The sequence below is a fragment of the Mobula birostris genome, chromosome 3 (assembly GCF_030028105.1).
Source record: "Mobula birostris isolate sMobBir1 chromosome 3, sMobBir1.hap1, whole genome shotgun sequence".
Taxonomy (NCBI): Eukaryota; Metazoa; Chordata; class Chondrichthyes; order Myliobatiformes; family Myliobatidae; genus Mobula; species Mobula birostris.
In genome coordinates, this window is record NC_092372.1 from 132,893,085 (window position 1) to 132,917,126 (window position 24,042).

General features: G+C 39.2%; 1 protein-coding gene across 1 annotated transcript in view; it reads right to left on the reverse strand.

Moving 5' to 3' along the window:
• Positions 1-365: 365 nt before the first annotated feature.
• Positions 366-24,042, reverse strand: part of itgb8 (integrin, beta 8) — a 115,122-nt gene continuing 91,445 nt past the window's right edge. The window contains exons 11-14 of the mRNA XM_072253364.1: positions 20,262-20,484; positions 13,699-13,796; positions 13,090-13,209; positions 366-5,254 (exon numbers count right to left, since the gene is read on the reverse strand). Of these exons, the coding sequence (XP_072109465.1) occupies positions 5,043-5,254; positions 13,090-13,209; positions 13,699-13,796; positions 20,262-20,484 (653 nt within the window). The 3' untranslated portion in view covers positions 366-5,042. The remainder of the gene's footprint in view (positions 5,255-13,089; positions 13,210-13,698; positions 13,797-20,261; positions 20,485-24,042) is intronic.

Here is a 24,042-nt window from a genome sequence, read left to right on the forward strand (position 1 = left end):
CTAGGGTTCCCAGAGCCCTCCATATTTCTGAGCTCCATGTACCTGTCCAGGAGTCTCTTAAAATACCCTATCATATCCAACTCCACCAACGTCGCCCATTCCACACACTCACCACTCTGCATAAAAAAACTTAGCCCTGACACCTCCTCTGTAGCTGCTTCCAAGCACCTTAAACCTGTGCCCTCTCATGCTAGCCATGTCAGCCTTGGGAAAAAGCCTCTGACAAATGGTTAAAACATTTTGGTTTGCTGTCCATGCAACAAATGAAGTTTTATTCAACAGAACATTTGAAAACACTTACAAAAGCCATAATTTTGCCAAGTAATTACAGGAGAATATTTTGAAAGGAAAACAATGTTACAGTCTTAATAATTATTGTTTTTATTGTAAAAGTAGTCTCAACTATTTAGTATTGTAATATATAACAACAGTAATCAAAGAAATTATTAAAAAAAATAACACTACAATATAATTTTAAAATGCTACAAATTTGTCAATATTCAGTGCTAGGTTTGTTGATTAAGCAACCAGACTGGTTTATTCGAAGTCTGCAATTTGTTGCAATGTTCGAGTTGAGTATTGGTCTGCAATGTTATGAAAAGAAGTCTTCAACTTCCAATTTCCTCAGCCCTGGTAGCATCACCATGTACAAATGAACCTGTAACTTTCCTGTGCATCAAAACTTATTTAGTAACAAAATAAGCGTACAGCATTTTGTTTGGGGCCAGAGTACTTGGTATTGTGCTCATTTAGAAAAAAAAGATAGAGGAAATGACCTTTAGGGTAAGGAGGATAGGGTTAATGAGGAAGAACAGTCATAAGGATGACTTTTCTTAACCCCAAAATTTCCATTGGTAGTAAGCTTTTAACTTGTAAACTGACCTGAAGAGTTTGGAGGCTTGCATACTTCAGTGAGCTGGGGAGCTATTATGGCTGGAGTTATTATGGCAAAGCACTCTATGCTTTGGCTCTTGGTAGGTTCACCCACGCCAAACAGGTCAAAGGGTAGAGGCCAGACTAAGAGTGGTCCACCAGTCCTCCAGGATTGGGGGTTCAGCTCAGGGCTAACAACCCTGACTGGTAAAACAAAACTATTATGGAAACATTAATGCAGAACCTTTCTACATCTGAGTTTGACAGAGTTCCTGAGTCTCCACCCAGAACTTGCATGATTGACAGTAGTGAAGAATGAGCTACTGACACAATGATGGAAGTCCTGAACAGCACCAAAGATGTAGGACCTTCATTACTGTTCTAAACGCCAGTGGTGTAACAGGCCGTAGAATTACCTGGAGTAAGCAACCAATGTTGAACTCGATAATCTGTGACTGTATTTGGCAAGAACCTTTTAAGTAATGCCAAAGTAGGCCTCACAGTATTGAAATGTTTAACTAGTTCTGTCACTGAGCAATGTATGAATAGTTAAAAGTCACAGAGGCCACCATTGCACATGTTCCAGCAGAGGCTCTTGGATCACTCTAGAATTGAATTTCTAGGCAAAAACATACATCTTATGATAATAAAATGTTTCTAAAATGTTTATAATTGATGTGATGTGAATGTCTAAAATAATTAGATAGCCTGTTTAAGTAATTGGATTGCATTTGTGCTTTGTAACTTGGACATGAAAAATCAGATTAGTTTTTTTTTAGAAATAATTTAGGACCATGTTGCATGGTGTTTATTTAGCTTATGATGTTTGAACAAAGAACCCTCATTAACTGATCATACTTCATCCATTTTAGACCTTCGATATCTCTATCAGAGGTTTGCAGAGAATCAATTAAATAGCCATTTGCAGCATTCAATGATTAATTAGCAGCAATTTTGAAGACAAATGCATCATCATTATGTGAGACTGCAAGAATAAACCACTTTGGTAATAACATGCTTAAACAACATATTAACACACAGTATGTTAACTATTGTCTTAGATTCTTTAAGAATATAACATTTTACAGACACCAAGTGTAAACCTAAAATTATCGCCTCTATAAAGAAATCAAAATAATTTACTGAAACTCAGATATTATATAATTATTTATTCTATGGATCAGAATTCATAATAAATAAGAGAAGTTTAGTTAATTGTTAGTGCAAGTTTTAGAGTTGGGGATTGACATTCTATTGCTATTTTATCATTTCAGTAATTAATGTGAGAAATTGTACCAGTTGCTGATTATGTTGTTTTCTAAAGTGCATAGTGTTAACCAATGCCTCTGGTAAGTTCAAGAATTTCTATTATGAAATAATTGGTTGTGTTATTGCAGGCCAAGCTATACTATTCAAATAAAAGTTGACCTGCAATTCTTTTCAATTGCTGTTGTACCATTTCAAAGATAGCAGTGGCATCATTGCACGTTTTAGAAATATGCAAGGTGACTAAGAAAATGAAAAGCTTGGGATATTTGTCATCCTTGAAATGGGTTGTGTTGATAGTAGGAAACACCAGTATGCAAACTACAGAGCTATAACAAAATAATTCTAATTTAATGCTTTCCTCATTTTGGTTAAAGAATGAAATATAATGTTAATGCTCAGGGATATAATTACACTTGAACCACCAAATCTGGGGTAATTCTAACACATGCAAAATAAGAGCACAAAGCATATATGAGAATTCAACCTCTGTACTCTTTGAGATGTTTATGAATATTATGTTAATTCAGATTCTAAATTGCTATTTTTTTAAAATGCCCCTTTAAATTAATATAATAGAAAATGTAACTTGGCTCAAATGCTCCTCTACCATTATGTTCCAGGGTTATAATTAAAAACAATAATGTGCTGATAATATGCACAGTAATGCTGGAAGTAAATGGTCAGATAGGACAACTCACTTCAAGAAACCCAACAGCGGATATAAACAATTACACAGTTTCATCTTTAAAACAACTGCCCTTGCTTTTGACCCTGTAAAACTTGGTTAACCTCACATAAATTATAAAGCTGAATGTTAATTTTATGACTGTCTCACAAACAGAATATCTCCAGTGCATTAAAAAGTACTTCACAGTTCTACAGCAAAAACATTACACAAAAAAACATGAAAGTTTGTTTATGCATACACACTTGTACATATAGCTACATGTAAATCAACAACACTATTGGTTATTAAATAAATATATTATTAGACTTAAGGCAAATACATTATGTGAGATTCTGCTTATAAGTGGATGATGAAGACTTAAAACTGAATTTGAAGATTTTTTTTGAGATCAATTGTATGGTTTTTGACTGAAAAGCAAAATCAAATAGGGTGCTTGATCCTCTGCAAACATTCTTCTGCTACTGTTGATAATTAAAATCAGCCCTTCTTTTGATTAAATTGATGTAAATGGTGAAATATTGGTAACTTTAGGAAAAGATTGGTTACCCATAAAAATCGCACAGGAATAGAGAAACTGAAGGTAAACAGGGGATGTTTTCATTACAATGAATAACATGTGACAGAAAGTAATAATAAGTGCACATCCTGGAAAACCTTGGATCATGCTTAGTTTCAAGGGTTGAGAGAGACTGTTGACTATAATTTTAAGGAACTTCTTCTAACAAAACATGGGCTTTGAAATCTGAAGCAAAGATGTAATGAGTAACCTCATCAGCGTTGTGAAGTGTCACATGGCTAATTTTAGCACAACCGGCTTATAAATAGGGTTCTACCATGGAAGTTCATACCCACTTTATTTCGGATAATCAGTATATGCTTACTATACTTATTAAAAATACATCAGCAATTTCAAAATATTTAAAAACATAAATAGCAATTGAAAGTAAGTATAGATACTGATGATCAGAAATATAACACTGAGAGTAAAAGAAGGTGAAATTGTTAATTAATGATCACAGTATTTACTTTCTTGAGAATTATTTTCACAGATTGTATTTGGAACCAATTCAATATTGGTGATCATTTTGTAAATGTGTACTTTGTAGAAATCACAATAATATTTCTATTATTTCCAGGGATTTGCTTACAAGTATATTGCACAAAGACTAGTTCTTGGAGCCATAGTTCACATAAGTTACAGCATATTATCAAATAAAAAGTTTTGAAGAAATGCTGGTATGTTCAGAATTATAGGATAGCTCTCTTGTGGTCATTACTTACAATTTAATTCACATTTAATTTCCATTAGTTTGAGTCTGAATGAGATATAATTCATCTGAGGTTGCAGTAAAGTCAAAATATCAATTCATCACGTGATATGTTATCTTGAAGACTAAATGCAATCTCGTGTTATATCTAGTATTCAGATACATGGAAGCTGTTCTCTCAGAAAAAAAATCTATTTCACAGTACTGAATTATAACAGAAAAAAGAAGCAAGTGAAGGTATTCATTTCTAATGGGAGGTAACTGAGATAGTATTTGTAAATAGTATAAAAAAGGAAAATGAAGAACGTGACTTAAAGTTAAGCTGTAATCTTAGAATAAATGAGTATAGGTCATAAATATATAGATAGATTGGTGCTAGGAAGTTTTGTTTATGGAGAGTAATCAAAATCTAGGGCTGAAATTTGGGCTATAGCAGAAAGCAACTAATAATTAATCGGCAACCCACTTTATACTTATCAAATAGATTTTCCAATTCTGCTGTTTTGTTTGCATTGGCAGCCAAGAATAATTTCTCTCTATGGCACAGATTTCCTCATTCAATAAATCTGGCAGAAACCTTCAAATCTGAATGCAATAAGCAATTAATATTGTAGGCAGTTGACAATGCTGCCCTTCTGAATGGGTCAGAGCAGAGTGAATGTTCATTGCCTTCCACATTCTGATGATTTGAAATATATTAACCAGTTTGAGATCCTACACTATTCTTTAAAGTTTCTATTGTAATTTACTGTTCTGAATTACTTGTCACTTGTCAATGTATGCATGAAACCCTTCTGGTTTGTCATGCTTGAAAGATACAGTATTTGAACTAACTATAGATAACGAAGTTCCTTCCTTAAAAAGGGAAGTAAATTTACACCTTCAGTAGTTTATATCAGCATATTTTCATCACAATAATTTACCAGAAACTATCTAAACACTTTTTAAACTTTCTGGCTACTTGTAAATCTGTAACCTATAAGTTCTACTTTTTGTGGAGGAGATACTGTGCAATTATTTCCAGGGTGAGTTGATTCATTTGAATTCCAGTGCATCATTATCTGCCTGATTACGATCACAATGATTAATCCTGTGATGACTGTACCAGCAGAAAAGATAAGAAATGTTGCAAGAATCTTGTGTCTAGAATAGTATTCTGGAAAACAATAATATTAATTAGAGTCCGGAGACAAATCTAAAAACAGAAATGCTTCACATTCAAATTTCACTTCAAATGTTGTGTAATTACTGTGCATGGATGTTCAAAAATATTCGAAATGATCAAAATTAATTTACTCTGTACTTATAATAAGCAACTAATTTTACAGGTTACAACTTATAAATAAAATGAACTAAGTCTTCAGAACTGTTGTGTTTATAGATTGCTATGGTTGTAAATTCCACTCTTCTGAATTCAATACTATATAATTCAAATAATATGTTAATTAAAATAAGTTGAAAATAAAATTCAGATAACTCAATCTTTTTTGAGTAAACTGTGACATCAAGTTAACAGCAGTAGTCTGTACTTCCCTTTCAGTTTGTTAAAGTTGCTTTTATGTTCACTAGCATTCATGTAGACAGTGTTGTGTTCGATATTGAGGAATAGTGCAGAGCACACCAGGATGCCAGCATGCAGGATTCTCAGCTAAACTTTATTGATCCCTCCTTGTGCTGTATGTGAACTCCTCTCATGTGGGAGTGGTTAACTGAGTAGCATGGGAGTAACGCTATTAGCTATTGCTACATCTCCTAGGTATGGACTTCTTGTCTATAGTATTGAAATTATATCACTGAAATTGAATGATTCAGTTCACTTCACCTATAGCATGTAACTTATGCTCCTTAAAATAAATATAAAAAAGAATTGCCAACATTATAACTATCTCTTTTTCTTCATTTTTAACAGTCTCTCTCACTTTATTTTCCTCCTTTTCCGCCAATTCTTTTTTTTAAAAGAATGGTCTCCTTTTGTGAAATGTTTTCAACATTAGAACTCTTTTTAAAAACCACTAAATCTAATAGAGTCAGGGCAGATTGCCTGTGCACTTCACCAAAGCGAGAGGATTATTCTGCCTCTTTAGTCACTTCTCCTAAGCTATTAGGCTATGGAGTATATTTCTGTGGTGGGACAGATAAATGACCCGATCCATTATAAGTTCCTGGAAGTGTTAGAGAGGATGGAGATTCTTGAACAGATGTGTCCACCTCAGGTAAGTAGTACTCATCATAAGATCAGGCCACTCTAATACTTCCTCTACTTTTCGTGGACTTTGAAGGTGCACACACGCACACCTGTTCCATCTGATTTCACCTTGTCATGTCCTATCACAAACGAACATGGTGCATGCTGATGGACTATTGTTTCTTCAGTGGATTGGTCTGAAACACAATAGTTTCACCACTCCTGAGCAGTGAGCAAAAATTTTGCTCTGTGTCTGAGATCATGCATGCTCTTCATTTTCTCATGCTGTGTTTTTTCAAAAATGTCTCACTTTGTCTAAGTCCAGTCAGTGAGGTTGGAGAAGGGAAGGAAGAACAGGTAAGCTTGTTCTCAAACTCCAACCCATTGACAGCTCTGCTGTACTGTAGCCATTCACAAGAGGTGTGGAGCGATAAGCTAGCAGTTCTTTGTAGGGGTCTTTAGCCTTCAGTAGGAGACTCTGAACAGTTTTCCCTGCTTTTTCCACTTCTCCATTTGCCTGTGGGTACTGTGGACTGCTTGTCTGGTGTTTGAACTCATAGAGCCTAGCAAAGGTTTTGAATTCTGAGCCCCTGAAATGTGAACCATTGTCTGGCACAAGTGTCATTGGTATTCCATGGTGAGTGAATACAGTTTTCAGGTGCTGTATGCCTGCTGCTGAGGGTGAGGACAACTTGGACACTTCTACATTCTGTAAGTGGTAATCCACAATGAGAAGATATTTGTCTCTTTTCAGCTCAAAAATGTCTGAGCCTGCAATTTGCAATGGAAAGGCTGGGAATTCTGTGGGGGACTGAAAGGATCAGAATGATTTTTGTGCAATTTCCTGCATGCTTCACATTGCTTTACATAATTTCCCAGGTGACCACACAGATTGCCTTGCTCTTAGGCAACATTGTTTGATGCCTTGATGTCCTTGGTGGATTTGACTGATGATTTCTCTGTGCATAGAAGCAGGAATGATGTCTGGAGCCCTTTGGCAGCAAACCATCAAGAAAGGTGAGTGTGTCTCTTTCAAACCAGAAAGGTCTGAGTTTGTGAATTCCTTTTGGAACAGCTGGCCATCCATGCTCACAGTATTCCATAACCTTGCTGCAGATTTGGTCCTTTTCCAACTCAGTGAGGATTTTATCCAGTTTACTCTGTAATGCAGGAAAGTTTTCAAGTACCTGAGCTAAGCAGATATTGGTATCTCCCATGAGGGTGGAATGAGCTATGGTCCACTCACTTTTGCGTGGCCTCTTTGACAGGGTCTGGTGTTGTGAAAGATTTGCAGGGCACATGTTCAATTTCATATAAGTATCACATGAGCCTCATTCTGAATCTTTGCAAACATGGAGGTAAGTCATCCAAGTGTTTCAAGTTGAGGCTGACAAGTAGCCGGTCTGTTTCAAGTAGGAATTTAGTGACTATCAAGTAGCAACTGAAGCGTTCACAAGCCCATACGAGAGCTAGCATCAGTGTCTCTTTTTTGATTTGGGTGTATGAGTAGGTACTGGCGGAAGTGCTTTTGATGCATGTTCCACCAGTTTACATACAACACTGCAGTGAGCACTCCCCCAAGGCCAAAGGAAGAAGCAGTTGTTGAGACCTTGGTTGCTCTGTTTGGATCAAAGAATGCTAATATTCACGGAGAGATAAGCTCTGCTTTAAATGATGAAAATTACTTCTCCTGTAGTGCATACTAGGTCTAAATGCTCTCTGAGCGAGGAAGTCCCGTGGTGGCCTTGTTTTTTCCATGAAATCTGGAATGAACTTTCCCAGCTGGTATACCATGCCAAGAAAACTGCAGATATCTGATACCTTTGTAGGTTGTTCCATGTTCCAAACTCCCGCCAATTTGTCTGAATCTGGTTGCACTCCTTACAGTGACAGCTGGTGGCCTAAGAACTTCATCTCCATCTTTGCAAATTTGGTTTTATTTTTGTTCAGGGTGGTTCCAACTTGTTTCAGTTTCTCCAAGGCAGCTTTGTCACATTCCTCACCTGAGCCTCCAAAGATAAATGTATCATCCATGTGATAGACTACTCCTTCCAGTCCCTTCAAAATTTGGTCCATCCTCATCCGAAAGAGTTCATGGGCTAATGGGGTGCCAAAAGTGAGTATCATGCATTATCATAGCATTACTCAATTTTATCAGATGAACACAGATCCTCACTCTGCCATCTGGCTTGGGAACAGGAACAATGCCAACACAGCAGTCAGTAGGTCCATTCACTCTAGCTACAATGTTAAGTGCTTCCATTCCCTCAATGTCAGCTTTGACTTTGTTTATCAATGGGACTGGTATACACGTTGCCGTGATCAGAGAGTAAGATGTCACTCCTGGCCTCAGTGGGATAAGGTACTCTTCTTTCAGTACACCCAAGCCTGTGAACAACACCAGATAATTGTCCTGCCACTGAACACTGTTTAGCAAATCCAACTTTGCAATTCTCAATGGCATATCATACCAGTAGTGGTGAGAATAGATTCTGAACAACATGAACATCCACTTTTAACTGTTTCTCATTTTTACGGATGGGAGTAGAAAACATTCCTTTCACACTGAGCTTATGTTTCCCTGGCCCCATTAGCACTTTCCTTGCTGACTTAGCTCAATGCCTGTTTCCTTCACCAGTTTTGTAAACAAACATTCGGGGATGGCGGTGACATCTGCCCCGTGTCCATTTTGAAAGTCACTGCTTCATTTTGCAATTAAAACATGGTACACCAGTCTTGTCTATTTGAATCTAGAAACACAAGGAAAGCTCCCTCTTAATCTGAATCATGGTCTTTGACCTGAAGAACTGTCTGTGAGTGATACTGGCTTTTATAATAGCCGACTCTATTACACTGGTGCAATTTCACTTCTTTTTTCTGGACAGAGCTCTTTGACGTGGAATGGAGACCTGCCGCATTTCTGGAGTTGGACATTTTACCTGCTCTTTGTTTTACTTGTCTGTTTTGTTTGAGCTGAGCTCTACTGTCACCCCTTTCTGTTCATTCTGACTGCACCTTGTTGTACCTTCTTTTTATACTGTTTCTAGCTTCACCTCAGCATCATTTTTGTGCCTGAGTTCTGCCTGATGCTGACAAACTTCCTTACTCTGCTTGGACCATAGTTATAGCTTTCTCTATGGTGAGATTTACTTGCAAATGAAGTCAGCCTGACAATTTGATGTTGAGTAGCCCAAAAACAATCCTGTCTCTAATGAGATTATCTCTCAGATTTTCATATAAGTAATTGTCTGACAGGACATGCAATGCTGTGATTAAGTCATTTACACTTTCATTTGGTTCCAGTTCTCTGGAGTTGAATGTTGCCCTCCCATATATCATATTTCATTGTCCTGTGAAATATTCTTTGAATTTGTCCTGGACTATTTTGTACTCCTTTTTCTGAGCATCTGTCAGTCCCAATCTACCCACCTGCTTTGTCAGCCATGCAGTATATCAGTGTGCTTACTTGATGCTCTTCTGAAGCCTGAGTTAGATTGCTTGCAACCCTAAATCTCTCAAAGCATCTGGGCCATCTTTCAAAGTCCCCTGTTTTAGAGAAATGAAATATATCGGTGGGAGGGGGGTGGGGGAAGAGCTTTATTAAGTAAGTAGATATTTGCACAATTTTCCTGTTTTTTTGCTTATTTAGTATTTTATTTATTTGGACTACAAAAGTCTTCTTTTAGAGTATGACTGACTTCTCTTCTGTGTCTGTGTCTCTGTGCACTACCCCAGGCTAGTGGCCCACAGATTATTACAATGTATTCACTTTTGTGTCTAGCTTGAAAGTGTTGCCTAGCAATCCTCACCCTTTCTCAGCTCATGCCTCATGGTGCACAGCATACAGTCAGCAAGCTAACATTGGCAGTTTAGGTTGATAAGTCTCTGGATATTTTTCATAGATATGTGCAAACAAGAATAGTCGTACTGTAAATTATTTTTTGTTGGGGATCTTACTTAGTCTGTGGCACCAATTCTGACACCATGTTTTGTTCATGGTTGAATTTTGCCTGCTGGCACTCCATACAAGTTGCAGTCATTTCACGCACACCCTTTCTGAGGCCATGCCGAATAAACATTATTCCAACCAGTTTCTGTGAGGCCTTCCAGCCCAGATACGAGGTCAGGTATGGAATCAAAAACAGTCCGCCTCTACTTTACGGGCACAATGGGCTGAGGGTGACTGGTTAAGACATTGTACAGGAGAGAAAGCCCAGCTTTCCTGAACTTAAAGTCAGCCAACCGCAGTCCATGACTGCTGTTCGGTAAGCCTGGACCTCTGGGTCAGTAACTTGGTCGGCTGCCATGCCAGCATAGTCAACCCGTATGGGTGTAGACTCAATGCCTGGCCATGAGAAGCAATCGGCCACAGCATTATTTTTCCCCTTGATACGTTGTATATCAGTTTTGAACTTGGATATGTAGGCCACATGGCAGTTTTGCCAGGCAGACCATGGGTCTGATATTTTGGCCATCGCATGCACGAGGGGTCTCTGGTCAATGAATGTTGTGAAATGGTGACCCTCTGGAAGAAAATGAAAATGGAGGACAGCCAGATAGAGACTGAGGAGCTCACAGTCAAACTTGCTGTACTTCCTTTTGGGGGAACGGAGCTGCTGGCTAAAGAAGGCAAGTGGCTGCCACCCAGCTCCAACCAACTGTTTGTGCACAGTATCCACAGCATAGTCCGAGGCATCGGTAGTAATGGCTATGGGTGCATTGGGGAGTGGGCGCACCAGTAGAGTTGCATTGGAAAGTGCTCGTTTGAAATCAACAAATGTCCTGGTCATGTCTGCTGACCAGTCAAGCAAGTGATTAGGGGCATTGCCTTTAAGTGCACTATATAAGGGGAGCATAAGTTCAGTAGCTCATGGATTAAAAGGGTGATAGAAATTCACCATGCCTAAAATCTCCTGTAGTTTTTTGGTAGTATGGGGCAGTAGGAAATCAATAATAGTGGCTACCTTTGGTGGAAGGGGTTTCACACCTTCTGTGAAGATGTGATGGCAGAGAAGGTCAATGGTTGACTACCCAGACTGACACATAACAGGGTTGGTAATCAACCCACATTGGCTTAAGCATTCGAAAAGTGTGCAGAGATGACATACGTGTTTGGATTTGGATGCACTAGTGACAAGTATGTCGTCCAGGTAAACAGAAAGAAATCCAAAACCTAAACACAAAAGTGCGCTAAAAATCTTTACGTAACGATGTCATCATGTCAGACCAGCCTCATAAAATGAAATGCCAACTCAGAGTCGGTGGTTGTGAATTCTGTACGTTTGTCCCATTTATGTTACCCTACAATACATCTATCACCCTGCTTCCTGTAAGTCATCATTTCACTTTTTTGAGTATTACTCATCTCAATGTAATTTGTTGCAGTGATGGAACCTTCCTCTTCGATACCATTCAAATTTCCTCTTTCCTCCTGAAATTGGGCTTCCCCTCCACAATAGCAGATGGAGATCTCAACCACATTTCCTCAATTTCCTACATGACTGCTCTCACCCCCTCTATACGGGGATAGAACAAAGAGTTTCCTGTCTATTCCTATTCCACTCCACCTGCTGTTGCTTTGAAAGCATTATCCTTTGCAGGTTCTGCTCGCTCCAACATGATTGCCAGCCCCCAACCCCCAACCATCCCCTTCTGCGTTTCACGGAGGCTGCTCACTTCATTTACTCTTCAATTACACCTTCCACTTGTCTTGTGGCACCTTTCCAAGCAACCCGAGATGCAATGCTGTCCATTCGCCTTTTCCTATCCCAGGATCCAAGGGCCAAACAATCATTCCTGATGAAGTAGTGACTAACTTGCACATTTTCAAATTCACTTGGTGTTCACACGGTGGCTTCCTCTACACCAGGGAGACTCCAGGTTGAATGGTTACTTTGCAGAGCACCAATTCTCAATCCATGGGATGATCCTTAGCTTCCCATTGCAAGTTACTTCAGACTCAATCCCACTTCCATTCCAACATGTCTGCTTGCAAACTCTTCCACTGCCTTAGTGGTTACAATTAAATTAGAGGAACAATATCTTATATGCCATCTGCATATTTTCAAACTTTCAGAACAAACATGAAATTTCCAGCATCAGGTAAGCTGCTCTCTCATTATTTTCCCTATCATATTTATGTTTCTTTCTCCTCACGTTTCTTACTAATGATCAGTCCTCATGTTCCTTATCGGATCTGCCTTAACCGATCGCCGTATGCTTTATTTACCAAACAGTCCATGCCTCTCCTGGCTTTGCCTTGAAAACAGTGAACCCTCCCCTCTTCCTGCAGCTTTGAGAAAGGATCACTGACCGGAAACGTTAACCAGTTTCCCTTCCCACAGACGGTGGATGCTTGAGTGACTCAGTTCTTCCAACAATTTTGTTTTTGTTTGGATTGTTGCTGGTTTGTTTCCCTGACATTTGAATGCTAAGGAGGACTTAGCCCACTCAAAAAAAAAGTTGAGTGTGTGCAAGTGGTTCTGTGAGGTGACACATCGCAGATATCATAATCCTCCACATATTCCATTCTTCTTCGGCTGTGATAAGTAGTCATTCCTTGTTTTTTTTTTGCTAACGTATCTTGCTAAACACAGCATCTGCCATTTGATATGGATATTGATTTGGACATGGTAAGCAATATGCACTGTTTCTGTGCTGGATGATTCTATAACTTGAAATAATTCAAAAATCTAAACAAAAGATTATTAAAAGTAATTAAAGATAATTAAAGAATTTCCTATGAGAAACTGACTAGAAACTCAAGTTTTTAGTAATGCCCTTACTCAATTATATTAGAGACTCACCTGGGCCTTTCAGTACATAAAGAAGTTCTTTCTCAGTGCTCGTTGTGACCATTTTAAATTTGTATAACAATTTATCGTTTTCTTGAAAGACACAGTATTGTGATTTTTCTTCCTCAGATTCTGATAATGGAATATAAAATAATAACATAATTAGCAATACAGGGTTTTGATAGTCTTTCACTGAATGTTCTTCATATTACTTAACTGAAGACAGAAGCACTGAGATTAATGTGTTTTTCCAAGTTTTCATCAAGTGATTCAAAAAATGTCTACTTTTTTGGTGTACTGTGAGGCAGAATTTTGCCCTCAGTTGCATGACGAAACATGTTATAACGTAATTATATGTACACCTGAAATTCAGTTTCAGTGAAGTCAATAATCAGAATTATTCATAGGATAAACCAAACGATATTGAATGACTAACCATTATAAAACTTACCCGGCCATGAATCAATGGAGATGCATTGTATAATTTAAGAAGATGAATGGTGAGTGATCTAATATTGTCAATTTTTCATCTGTATTAAGAATGAAAGTCTTGCTCATTGCTTTCTTCTTTTCATTACTACATACATTACAAAATACCAAACTACAAAAAGCAACAAATACCTGAAATCTGGTCCACTACCATCATTTGAGAACATGAGGCGCTGCAATTGGCAGGATATACTGCCCAGTAGTTTAATACATGGCACTGTACACACTTCCTAGAAAGGAGAAGTTAAAAAGGAATACAAATGTAAATATACACAGCTAGACAGTATACTTATGACTATATGCAAGCTCTTCAGCCATAGCAAGAATCAAACAATATTGTTCACCAACTATATGGAGTGTATTAAATACTTTATACGATTTAAACAGCACTCTCGACTCTCATTTCTGGGCAACAAAGACAATAAGGACCCACTGGGGATTTCACGTAATATACATTTGTGTAGCTACATTCATAAATGGAGCTTCTTTCATTGAAGAAGGGTCTCTGATCTGTTTCTTGACTCACACACACTGCCAGAGCAACTGAGTGTTCCAGCATTTTCCGTGTTTATTTTAAATTTCCAGGAACTGTAGTTTTTGTTCTTCCTTCTTTAGCGTGATTGCTCCAGACATAAAGCATCTGTAAAATTGGGTTTAGAGTCCACTTTCTGGCCCTTTTCTGAAATTGTTTTGCAATGAGTCTGTTTTGCTTGGGATTCTTCAGTTGATGCTGCAGTGACACCATCTAAGAGTGGAATTACTGAAGAGAAATCTAGAATTGCCTTCCCTGAAGCTGCAGGTGTGGCATCAACTGAAATTTACAAAACAAAATTTGCTATTTTACTTTGTTGTGCAAAGTAGTCAAAAGGTATGGAGCAATGGTGAATAATTAGGAGTTCAGCCATGACCACAAAAAATAATTCATCGGAAAATGGTTGAGCTTTACATTTATTTGGAGATACAGCGTGGGACAGGCCTTTCTGGCTCAACGAGCAGCATCGCCAGTAACCCACCTATTTGACACTAGCCTAATCACAGGACAATTTACAATGACCTATGAACCAGTAAATATTTGGACTGTGGGAGGAAACTGGAGCACCCGGAGGAAGAAACGTGTCACTTACAGAGGACACTAGAAATGAAATCTAAATTCTGAGCTGTAATAGCAGTGCACTACCCATGGAACCCCAAGTTGGTAGAAGTCTATTCTGGATCTAATGCTCTTACCTGCAAAAGTATGAGAGTTTTATTCCTCAGGATTCACAACAATTTTTCTGTTTGAAAAATAAACTTGTATCCATTAAGGAAGCTCCCATACATAACTAACTTACCATAATAAACATTGCATTACACTCCTTGGGGTAGAAACAAGATACAAGATACAAAATTAAGCAAAACAAGTCACATATCAAACCTTAGGCAGAAATTTGACATGTATTTTGGAAAATGGTTGCAGGTAATATTTTGAAGGTGAAACCAGTTGACTAAATTTTTTCTGACACTCTTCTGGTGCACGGAGTATGTTTGAATTTAGTGCTAAAGTGAGTAAATTTATGCAAAAGGAATTGGTGCACCTTTTTGCACATAGATGTATGCACGTGAAAGAAAACTATGTGGTTCTCATTTAAAGTTGTACATAGATCTTGCAGGTGCTGTGTCATTGTTGGGATGGCAGTTCGAACATGAATAACACCCCAATGCGGAAGCCACAGACCTACAGCAAGAAAGGCTGCTCTGGAGGTGAGGTAAAACACATGGAAGGCAATAGGAGAAATCAGGCAATCTCAGTTGTATTAGAAAATCCTCCTTACTTGGAACATGTCTGATCACTCCCTGGGCCCAAATGGCTCCAAACCACTGAAAGGAACAGACTACAGACTGATTGAAGGGCCAGTGAGCACAACAGGTTGGCGACAACTTTCTTTTTTTAAAGAAAAGGCTGATTAGTTCAGGGTACTGAATTACTTTTCATGTTGTTTAAAAAGTGAGGTCAGAGGTGTATGCAAAACATCAATGTATCAGTCCAGACTTCTCTGGTATTTTATTCTTCAATGCACTATGTTTAAAACAAAGTTTTTATCCAAATTAACAATAAAGGTTTTAAGTTCAGGACTGTTTGAGGATCATTTGATGGCTTTGGACTTGTATTTTTTGAAGTTTAGGAGAATGAGGGAGATCTCATTGAAACCTAACCAATATTGAAAGATCTAGATAGTGTGGACATGAAGTGGATGTTTCATACACTGGGAGAGTCTAGGACCAGAGGATAGAAGGAGGTTCCTTTAGAACAAGGGTTCCCAGATTTTTTTAAGCCATGCTCAGCTTCATCAAAGATGAAGAAGAATTTCTTTTGAATTCAACCGCTGTGAATTGAATTGAATTCACTGCCACAGACAGCTGTGAAAGTCAAGTCATTAGGTATATTTAAAGTGGAGGTCGAGAGTTTCTTGATTAGAAAGGGTGTCGAAGGTTATTGGGAGAAGGTGGGAGAATGGGGTTGAGAGGGATGATAAATAAGCCATGATCGAATGGTAAAACAGAGTGGATGAGTTGAATAACCTAATTCTGCTCCAGTGTCTAGTGGTCTTATGACATTTAGGTTACCCGTAAAAGTGCAGAATTTCTATCAGCAGTGGAGGATATGCATGCTGTGTGAGCTGTGATATCATTATGTGTACATCTGATGCTGATTAAACTTCAGCCACAGACAGTTTCTGTTTGTTGTAATGACCCAGATTGCTGCTGGTATACCCAAATTTGCAGAAAATATTTTTAATGCATGATCTGCATACAAATGTGTATGCAACTGAGTTCCAATTCTAGGGCAGAAATGATCTTGAGGTACTGAAGAGTTTGGTGCAGGAAAAGGTATGGAGTAATTGGTGAGGATTGAAGACGATGACCTCAGCATTTATAATGTTTAGCATGAGTATTAAAGGTGATATCAACTGATAGGGCAAGAGGTAGGGAAAGGTTGGTGATCAAGGAGAGAGACTGAAGAATGGATATGGGCTGACAGGGACCTCAAGCATGAGGCTTGGGGTTTGTGGTGCTAGAGAGAAAGATTAGGTATGGTGCAGGGGATGAAAGGTGAAAGGGGTACAAATAGACTGTCAGTTATTGACTGAAAAGATGGAAAACCGAAATTGGCACGTGAATAGGGACCAACAGCAAGGCCCTGATGGGCACTGTGCCAACCAACTGGCTGAGGTGCTCAAGAACATCTCAACCTCTCACTGTTTTAGTCAGAATTTGAAACAGGCAGCAGTCATTCCAGCGCCCAAGCTGCCTCATTGACTATCAATCAGTAGCACTCACATCCACTGTGCATTGAGAGGTTGGTCATAGCGAGTATTAGCAAGGCCCTAAAGTCATTGCAATTTGCCTACTGTCACAACTTGTCTACAGCAGACACTGTCTCACTGGCTCTCCACTCAACAGGAGCACCTATACAACCAAATATATATCAGGCTGCTGTTTATTGAATACAGCACAGCATTCAAAACCATGCTAGACAACAAACTTCTACACCTGAGCTTCTATACATTGCTCTGCATCTGGATCCTGACTTCCTTGTCAGGAGACCATAGTCAGAGAAAATCAGTAATAGCACCTTGTCCGTGCTGACAATTAACATAGACACACCTCAATGGTGCTTAGACCACTGCTCTACTCTCTCTACATTCATAACTGTGTAGCTAGGTATAGCTGAAATGCCATTATTAATTTGCCATTGGCACAACTGCCGTTGAGAGAATCTAAGATGGCAATTTCGGACTGTACTCGCTGGAGTTTAGAAGAATGAGAGGAGAAGTTATACATACATATAAAATTACGAAAGGGATAGATAAGATAGAGGCAGAAAAATTGTTTCCACTGGTAGGTGAGACTAGAACTAGGGTACATAGCCTCAAGATTCGGGGGAGTAGATTTAGGATGGAGATAACGAGGAACTGTTTTTCCCAGAGAGTGGTGAATCTGCGGAATTCTCCGCCCAATGAAGCAGTGGAGGCTACCTCAGTAAATATATTTAAGACCAGGTTGGATAGATTTTTGCATAGTAGGGGAATTAAGGGTTATAGGGAAAAGGCAGGTAGGTGGAGATGAGTCCATGGCCAGATCAGCCATGATCTTATTGAATGACAGAGTGGGCTCAATGGGCCAGATGGCCTGCTCTTGCTCCTATTTCTTATGTTCTTATGTTCAATGAGAGGTGTACAGGGATATAACTCAGTTGGTTGAGCACCAACAACCTTGCATTCAATGTCAACAAGAGCAAGCAACTGATCGTGGGAATTTGGGAGAATGTGCACCAATCCTTATTGAGGGTTCAACTGTGCAAAGGGTGAGCAATTTCAATTTCCTGGGCATCAACATTTCAGATATTGGGCCCAACACATTGATGCAGTCATGAAGAAGGCACAACAGAGGCTCTACTTCATTAGGAGTCTGGAGATACTTGGCACATAACCAAAGGACCTAGCAAACTTCTAAGAATGTATGGTGAAGAGCATTCTGACTGGTTACATCACCACCTGGAATGGACGCTCCATTGTGGAGGGTCAAAAGAAACTGCAGAGGGTTGTAAGCTCCACCAATTCCATCACAGGCACAACTTTCCCCATCACTGAGGATGTCTTCAAGAGGCAGTGCAAGAAAGCAAACTCCATCATTCCACCTCACCATCCAGTACATGATCTCTAATGATTACTACCATCAGGGAGGAGATATAACAGCCTGATTACACACACTCAGTGTTTTAGGAACAGCTTCTTCCCTTCCACCATCAGATTTCTGAACAGTCCATGAATCAGAATCAGAATCAGAATCCTTTATTATCGCCAAGTATGTGGACACATACAAGGAATTTGATGAACACAACCTCGTTATTTCTTTTTCCCACTATTTGTATATTTTTCAACTTTTGGTAAATGTTATACCTTGTGCCATACTGCTGCTGCAAAACAACCAATTTCATGATATATGATAGTAAACCTGATTCTGTTTTCAGTCATCCTGGAAGTAGCATTGGGGACATGGTAAGAGAGAGCTGCAATGTTGAAGGTGCACCAGTTTAGAAGTTACAGCAATGGATTGGGAGAAATTCAAAGTTAATTCATAAGAGTACACAACCATGCATAGAGACAGACCATGTTTGACATTGGGAATGATATGCCAAAGGCTCAAATTTCAAAGTTCAAAGTAAAATTTATTATCAGAGTACATACATGTCACCATATACAACCATGAGATTCTTTTTCTGTGAGCACACTTAGCAAATCTATAGAACAGTAACTGTAAACAGGATCAATAGACAACAAACTGTGCAAATGCAGATATAAATAAATAGCAATAAGAAATGAGCATGAAACAACAAGGTAAAAGAGTCCTTAAATAAGTGTAGTCTTCCCCTTTTGCTCAACAGCCTGATGATTGAGGGGTCATAAGAGCTGTGCGAGTCCTGAGGCACCTGCACCTTCTACCTGATGGCAGCAGTGAGAAAAGAGCATGGCCTGGGTGGTGAGGATCTTTGATGATGGATGCTGCTTTTCTACGACAATGTTTCATGTAGATGTGCTCAATGGTTGGGAGGATTTTATCTGTGATGTAGTGGTCTGAATCCACTACCTTTTGTATGATTTTGTGCTCATTAGTGTTCCCATACCAGGCCGTCATTCAGACAGACAGCACACTTTCCACCACATTTCTACAGAAGTTTGCCAATGTTTTAGATGACATGCCAAATCTCGCAGACTCCTGAGGAGGTAGAAGTGATGTCGTGCTTTCTTTGCAATTATATTATAATTATATGTCTCTTCTGTTTTGCTATCTGCAAGATCTCACAAATAAATTGGTGCACTTATTCATTATCCTGGAATTGATGTGGAGACTAAATTATAAAATCTGTTTAATATAGTTTAAATATTTGAGAGTTCAACAGTTAAAAGTTCTTGCTGTAGTAAGGAACTTAAGAGACTTTTGTTCATGTAGTGTGCTCACTGTTGATGTAAATTTATTGTCGTTACTGATTTAGTGGAAAGTATCCTGACTAGTTGTATCATGGCCAGAAATGGAAACACCAATGTCCAGGAATGGAAAGGTCTACAAAAAATGATGGATACAGCCCAGCCCATCACAGGAAAAGCCCTCGCCATTACTGAGCACAAGAAAGCAGCATTCATCATCCAAGAACACCAATCATCCAGGCTAAGCTCTCTTCTTGCTACGACCATCGGACAGGAAGTGCAGGAGCCTTAGATCCCACACAGCCAGGTTCAGGAACAGTTATTACTGAACAACTTCAGGCTCCTGAAGCAGTGTGGATAACTTCACTCACCTCAACACTGAATTGATTCCACAACCTAGAGACTCACTTTCAAGAACTCTGAGTCAGTATTATTTATTTATTTTTATTATCTGCACTCTGGCTGTTTGTCAGTCTTTGTTTTTATAGTTTTCATAAATTTGATTGTATTTCCTAATTTTCCTGTAAATGCCTGCAAGAAACCAGATCTCCAGGTAGTGTATAGTGCTTTGGTAACAGATTTGCTTTGAACTTTGAATTATTTGGTGCGCCTGAGCTGGTAAGACAAGTACGGTACTCATCAGCTACAAAATGTGCTGTATGAATCGAATTCAATTAATACTGCAGTTAAAAGTGTGAAACTGAACAGATGAGAATTGCACAAGCATACCGGCTATGTTCACAGGAATTTTCACACGTTGGGCAAAGCTCGCACAAAGGGCCAGAGGCTCTGGAGTCAATGCAATGACAACGGCCGCAGACACACACTCCTCTTCCGCTGCAGATCTGACCCTGCTCTGTTCTGCAGGACATCAGAGATGAAGAACAGTTACAGCTTTCACCTTGCCAGCCCAAGTAGCACTGGCATTCCCCTCCTTTACATTCACCATTCCCTGCAACAAGAGACATAATAAAGAGGCAGGATGCTAAGTAACTGGGCATCCATGTCTTCATTTGTTTTCTATGGTGGAAACCACAATTTGGTCATAATTAATTTCAAACACAGAGCACCTCACAGACTTGCTAAAAATGGTAGGTTTCATATTGAATTATATTTTACTTTATTAATTTTTTTCAAAAAATGTGCACATTTTTATTATATTACAATACTTTAAAAACATAGCTATTTAAAATTAACAGGGGTGGCAAACTACACACTTGCCAAAAATAGTCACCATTACACCTCCAAGTAGATAAATAAATAAACATCAGACCTAGGGCGAATAGTTATTCGGTCTCCTCACCAATCTCAAATGCATCTCAATTGCATAGTATAGTGAAATGCTTGAAATTCAAGACACGCTAGAGGCAGGAAACATGTTCCCGATGTTGGGGGAGTCCAGAACCAGAGGCCACAGTTCAAGAATAAAGGGTAGACAATTTAGAATGGAGTTGAGGAAAAGCTTTTTCAAACAGAGGGTTGTGGTTCTGTGGAATGCTCTGCCTCAGAAGGCAGTGGACGCCAATTCTCTGGATTCTTTCAAAAAGGAGTTAGATAGAGCTCTTATGGGGAGAAGGCAGGAAAAGACTACTGATTGTGGATGATCAGCCATGATCACAGTGAATGGTGGTGCTGGCTTGAAGGGCAGAGTGGCCTACTCCTGCACCCATTGTCTATTAAATTATTTACAACCGTATAGAATTTTGGGGCTTTTGAGGTAAGACAGGCAAGACCCTGTGGGTAGAGTTATGAAACTGCAAGGGTAAAAAACCCTGATGGAGTTAGAAAAGGGCTTGAAACAGTAGCCAGGTCGTGGGATATTAATTCCAACGGGAAATAGAAAAGGCATGTAATAAGGTTATGATAGTCATGGGGATTTCAATATGCAGATAGATAGGGAAAATAAGGTCGGTGCTGGATCCCAAGAGAGAAAGAATTTGTAAGAATATCTGCGAGATGACTGTTTAGAGTAGCTTAAGGGGGAGCCCACTAGGGGAAAGGCTATTCTGGATTGGGTGTTGTGTAATGAAATGGATTTCCTTATGGAGCTTAAGGTAAAGAAACCCTCAGGAGATAGAGATCATAATATGATGGAATTCATTCTGCAATTTGGGAGAGAGAAGCTAAAGTCAGATGTATCAGTATTACAGTGGAGTAAAGGGAATTACAGAGGCATGAGAGAGGAGAGCTGGCCAAAGTTGATTGAAAGGGGACATTAACAGTGACGACAGCAGAACAGCAAAGGCTGAAGTTTCTGGGGGCAGTTTGGAAGGCACAGCATAGATACATCCCATAGAAGGAAAAGGTATTCTAAAGGCAGGTTGATGCAACTGTTGCTGACAAGGGAAAACAAGAACAACATAAAAGTTAATGACAGGGCATATAACAGAGCAAAAATTAGTTGAAATTTAAGAAAATTGGGAAGTTTCAAAACCCAATAGAAGGCAACTAAAAGGTCATAAGGGGGGAAAATATGAAAAAAAAATTAAGATAGCCAATAATATCAAAGATGATACCAAAAGTTTTTTTCTGGCTATATAAAGAGTGAAAGAGAGGTGAGAGTCAGACTGCTGGAGAGATAGTAATGAAGGACAAGGAAATAGCGGATGAACTGAATAAGTATTTTACATCAGTCTAATGAGGAAGACATGAGCAGTATGATGAAGGTTTGAGCGGAGAGTGTCAAGGGGCAGAAGTGACCGCAATTACTATTATTAGGGAAAAGGTGCTTGGGAAGGTGAAAGATCTGAAGGTAGATAAGTCACTTGGACCAGATGGACTACATCCCAGGGCTCAAAGGAGGTAGCTGAAGAGATTGTAGAGACACTAGTAATGATCTGTCAAGAATCACTAAATGCTGGCATGGGCCCAGAGGACTGGAAAATTGCAAGTGTCACTCCATTCTTCAAGAAGGGAGAGAGGCAAAAGGAAATTAAAGACCAATTAGCCTGACTTCAGTGGCTGGGAAAATGTTGGGGTCGATTGTTAAGGATGAGGTCTCAGGTACTTGGGGGCACATGATAAAATAGGCCAGAGTCAGCATGGTTTCCTTAAGGGGAAATCTTGCCTGATAAATCTTTTGGAATTTTTTGAAGAAATAACAAGCAGGACAGACAAAGGAAATTTGGTGGGTGTTGTGTAGTTGGATTTTCAGAAGGCCTTTGATGAGGTGCATGCATGAGGCTGCTGAACAAGATAAGAGCCCATGGTATTACAGGAAAGATACTAGCAGGGACAGAGGATTGGCTGATTGTCAGGTGGCAAAGACTGGGAATAAAGAGAGCCTTTCCTGGTTGGCTGCCAATGAGAACTGATGTTCCGGAGGGATTGGTGTTGGGATTGCTTCTTTTTAAGTTATATGTCTATGATTTGATTCACGGAATTGATGGTTGTGTGACCAAGTTTGTGGATGATAGGAAGGTAGGTGGAGTAGCAGGTGGTGTTGAGGAAGCAGGAATGCTGCAAAAGGTCTGGGCCTGTACTCGGTAGAAATCTGAAGAATGAAGGAATGTCTCATTGAAGCTTATCAGATGTTGAATGCCAAGATAGAGTGAATGTAGAGAAGATGTTTCCTATAGTGGGGGAGTCTAGGACCAGAGGGAGCAACCTCAGTATTGAGGGACATCCATTTGAAATGGAGATGCAGAGGAATTTTAGTCTGTGGGTGGTGAATCGGTGGAATTCAGTGCCACAGATATCTGTGGAGGCAAGGTCATTGGGTGTACTTAAGGTGAAGGTTGATGGATTCTTGATAAGTCTGGATTTGAAAGGCTATGGGAAAAAGGCAAGGGAATGCAGTTGAGAGAGAAATGGATCAGCCATGATCAAATGATGGAGCAGACTTGATGGGCCAAATGGTCTAATTCTGCCCCAATATTTTATGGTCTTATTGTCATTCATTTTGACGGGATGAATATAAAAGCAAGGATGTAATACCAAGGGCTTTTTAATGCACTGGTAAGGTCTCACTTCAAGTATAATGAGCAGTTTTGGGGCCCTCATCTAAGAAAGGATGCCCTGGCATTGGGGAGGGTTCAGAGGAGGTTCGCGAGAATGATTCCAGGAATGAAAGGGTTTGGAAGTTATGATGGCCCTGGGCCTGTACTCATTGGATTTTACAAAAATAAGGGGGATCTCATTGAAATGTATAGATTGTTGAAAGGCCTAGATACAGCGGATAAGGAGAGGATGATTCCTACAGTGGGGGAGTCTAGGACCAGAGGGCACAGACTCAAATAGAGGGATGTCCATTAACAACAGAGATGAGGAAGAAACTATTTAGCCAGAGAGTGGTGAATTTGTGGAATTAATTGCCATGGGCAGCTGTGGAGGTTAGTTCATTGGGTCTTCACAGGGGAAGTAAAACACAGCATAAAATCAAAAGAGAAAGTGTATAATAGAGCAATAAGTAGTGAGAGGTTTGAAGATTTGGAAGCTTTTAAAAACCAACAGTAGGCAACTAAATAAAACCATAAGGAGATAAAAGAAGAAATATGAAGGTAAATCAGCC